Source organism: Nelusetta ayraudi, unplaced genomic scaffold, assembly GCF_046127955.1.
Source record: "Nelusetta ayraudi isolate G7.1 ecotype Tasmania unplaced genomic scaffold, CSIRO-AGI_Nayr_v1 ptg000037l, whole genome shotgun sequence".
Lineage (NCBI taxonomy): Eukaryota > Metazoa > Chordata > Actinopteri > Tetraodontiformes > Monacanthidae > Nelusetta > Nelusetta ayraudi.
Genome location: NW_027466087.1, coordinates 615,687 through 619,247, shown reverse-complemented (window position 1 = coordinate 619,247; position 3,561 = coordinate 615,687). Strand labels below are relative to the sequence as shown.

Below are 3,561 nucleotides of genomic sequence, written 5' to 3'. Positions count from 1 at the left end.
AAGCAATGGCCATATCTAAAGGAGGTAAAACTCAATCCAATCAATTCTGATATCGGCTTGCTTATCGGCAGCAACGTTCCAATGGCACTGGAACCTTGGAAGGTAATTAACAGCAGGCAAAATGGACCTTATGCCATTAAGACAGCCTTAGGATGGACTGTAAATGGTCCCTTTCGAAAAACAAGTGTCTCCAAAAATGGTAAACGGGTTGTCATGGCTCACAGGATCTCTGTTGTCAAGCTGGAGAACTTGATACGACAGCAAATCAAGCAAGACTTCCCGGAGCGTGAGAAAGAGCGTCTTGAAATGTCGCAGGAGGATAAATTGTTCATGGAAAGTGTTTCTGCATCCATCAAAATGGTAGATGGACATTACAGCATTGCTTTGCCATTAAAGAAAAAGGACACACAATTTCCAAACAATCGTTGTGTAGCTGAAACAGTGGACTCTGTCAATGAAGAACGCATCAAAAAACTGGAGGAACAAGTTTACCAGCTCATCAAGTTGACCCCTGCTGATAAAACAACCAGTAGCTCCTCTGCTGTCGTGACACAACAAATCTTCAAGAGGGACACGGATCACACGTCAGAGAGCGAGTGTGACAGTGGGAAGGAAAACCGGAGGCGGTCCAGGATCCCCAGACATCGCAACAGCCTTACGAAGAAGGGGCCTGCCAAGGAGATCAGAAGCAGGAAATCAGACAGTGATCCACAGTGTAGCATCGAGACGAGTTCAGAGGCCACAGTGAGAACCCGGAAAAAAGTAAACATTGCACGCGGCGCGAAAGCAGTCGAGCCAGTGAGAAAGTTCCTGCAAAGAGCCATTGGAGCCTCTGTTGACGTGACAAGTAAACCCAAAGATGAGGCAGAAACCTACAGGACTATCTTGGAAGAGCGTGACCAGGAGCGAGAGCGACGCTGGAAGGCAGAGCAGGCCGTTAGGAAGCTCACAGATGAACTCAAGTGCTGGCAGACCAAGGCCGGCGAAGAAAAAGATCTTCAGAGTTTGGCCCTTCACACCACTGACAGATTGAAAGAACTGTTGCTGAGGGAGCGGTCAGGGCGCTGTGAACTGAAAAATCGTGTTGAGGAGCTGGAGGCGAGGTGTCGATCCCTCACCCAGCAGGTGGAGCAAGCCCGCACCAGCGAAGAGCAACACAAGGCTGCATTGCACAGGCTGGAGGAAAACATCTCCCAGGGGGAATCACTGAGGGCGCAACAGCAAGCCGAGGAGGAGAAGCGACAGCGGGAGCTGGGGAACAAAGCAGCAGTTCTGAGGAGAGAGCTGGACATCCAGAGAGCAGCGGTGCGCCAGCAGAAAGACAAACTTCAAAAGCTGCACCAGCTCTTGGTTTCCAGGGAACAGGAGCACAGGAAACAACTGGACTTGCGGCTGCAGCCTGATGGGTCAGATTTCCGCCAAGCAGTTGCCAAAGAAGTTGCATTCATGGAGCAGAAACACGGCCAAAGGGAGTCTAAGCTGCAGGAGAAACTGGCAGAGGGCAAGAAACAGTACGCTGCCCTGGAGGACGAGTTCCGCATGGCGCTCACCATTGAGGCTGCTCGCTTCTCTGAGGTCAAAGACGTTTGTGACCAGATGACCGAGGAGCTTGTGGGTCACAAGGCGGCATTCACTCAGTTCCAGGAGAAGGAGAATAAATCTGCCTCTCTGGTGCAGCAGCTGACAGCAATGGTCAAAGAACAGAACAGCCGCATCTCTCAGTTGAACAAAGCCAAAAATGACGCTGTGACAGATCTGAAGAGCCGCTTCCGTTCCTTGGAAGAAGAATTGCAGCAGGACAGACGTGCGAGTCTGCAGCTGGAGCTGCTGAAGAAAGAGAAGGCACAACTGATGTCTCAGCTCACAGCCCACGAGTCTGTGATAGACGGCCTCAGGGCAGAGAGGAAGATCTGGGGCCAGGAACTCGCTCATCAAGGAGTGTCCTTGGCTCAGGATCGAGGACGTTTGGAAGCCAGGATAGAGGTGTTGGGTGCTGAGCTGGAGAGTCGGAAGAAGCAGAGTGAGAGGGACGGCGATGCCCTCAAAATTAAAGCCAAAATAGTCGATGACCAGACTGAATCCATCCGCAAACTTAAAGAGGCCTTGCAGGAGCGTGACGACCAGCTACGGAGGATGCGTGAAGAGGCAACGCAGGCCCAGAAGAGGTTCCAGCAGCAGCGGGAGGAGGACCGCGCTCAGCAGGCAGAAGCCAGAGAGCAGTTGGAGCACTTGAGCCTCCGCAAGGAGGAGCTCAAACAGCAGCTGGTGGACAAGGATGTTGAGTTGGAAGAGGCCAAAAGAGTTCACGATGAGACAATCAAGAAGTGGCAGGAGAAGCCAGACTTCTTTGGTCCTTTCGAAATAAAGCGTGGGAGATCCATAGTCAAGAGGTACGGAGTCATCTTTACCTGTCTCAACATCCGAGCAGTTCACTTAGAAACAGCACATACTCTCAACACGGACTCTTGTATAAATGCAATCAGACGTTTTATTGCTAGGAGAGGTGAAGTCAAGGTTATAAGGTCAGACAATGGAACCAACTTCGTCAGAGCAGAGCGGGAACTCCGAGAGGTGGTTCAAAGTTTGAACAACAGGCAAATTCAAACTGCTGCTCTAAATAAAGGCATCACCTGGCTGTTCAATCCACCTGCAGGATCTCATCATGGAGGTGTCTGGGAGAGGCAAATCCGTACTGTCAGACGGATCCTCAATGCTCTGCTGCACCAGCAAATACTGGACGACGAAGGACTAGCTACCTTGCTCTGCGAGGTGGAATCTATCATCAATGACAGACCAATCACAAAAGCTTCCAACGACCCAATGGATTTGGAACCGTTGACACCGAACCACCTTCTTTTACTGAAAACCAAGCCTTCTTTACCCCCGGGGGTCTTCAGTGCGGACGACTGTTACAGCAAAAGGAGGTGGCGTCAAGTTCAGTACATGGCAGATGTATTTTGGAGAAGATGGATAAAAGAATATCTGCCAGAACTGCAACAAAGACAAAAATGGACAAGGAAGACACGAAACTTCAAAAAAGGAGACATCGTTTTAATTGTGGACGAAATGGCACCAAGAGGATCATGGCTTATGGGCCAAGTGACTCAACCCGTGCCTGATTCCAAGGGAGCCGTAAGACAAGTACAAGTTCGGACCAAGATCAGCACTCTTTGCCGGCCTATCACCAAACTCGTGCTTCTTCTGGAGGCATCAGACAGAGACTAACGCATATACATGCCAAACACACACTCACACCCGTCCCCGCACAAATTCACGCACACACACTTCCCTTTCCCACCACACACACCTACAAGCAGCACCTGAAGATTCACTCACACATATGCACACATCTTGGACTCATCAACTGTTGCAGATCTTCAAAAGAGACTGAAAAGTTTGCAATATTGTTAAAAAAGAAAAAAAAAGACGATAATATTGTACAAGATGTGAAAGAACTTTGGCTCCTCTGTTTTGTTTTGATAATTGACATTTGTTTCCTGCATGCCAATTGGGGGCCGGAATGTTGGAGCCAAAATATTTATTTTCTTTCCTTAATTCTGA

General features: G+C 49.5%; 1 protein-coding gene across 1 annotated transcript; it reads left to right on the top strand.

Moving 5' to 3' along the window:
- The first annotated feature begins 213 nt into the window (after positions 1-213).
- Positions 214-3,225, top strand: LOC142892592 (leucine-rich repeat and coiled-coil domain-containing protein 1-like). Its single transcript, XM_076032792.1, has 2 exons — positions 214-2,952; positions 3,127-3,225. Exons 1-2 carry the CDS (start codon positions 214-216, stop codon positions 3,223-3,225), a joined length of 2,838 nt encoding a protein of 945 aa, XP_075888907.1.
- The last annotated feature ends 336 nt before the right edge of the window (positions 3,226-3,561 follow it).

What these genes read in the sequence shown, in the direction of transcription:
- LOC142892592 (XM_076032792.1), top strand. Translation starts at nt 214, where the DNA reads ATGGCTCACAGGATCTCTGTTGTCAAGCTGGAGAACTTGATACGACAG. An exon ending in AAGTTCAGTACATGGCAGAT is followed by an intron (nt 2,953 to 3,126) that starts GTATTTTGGAGA and finishes CCTGATTCCAAG; the next exon opens with GGAGCCGTAAGACAAGTACA.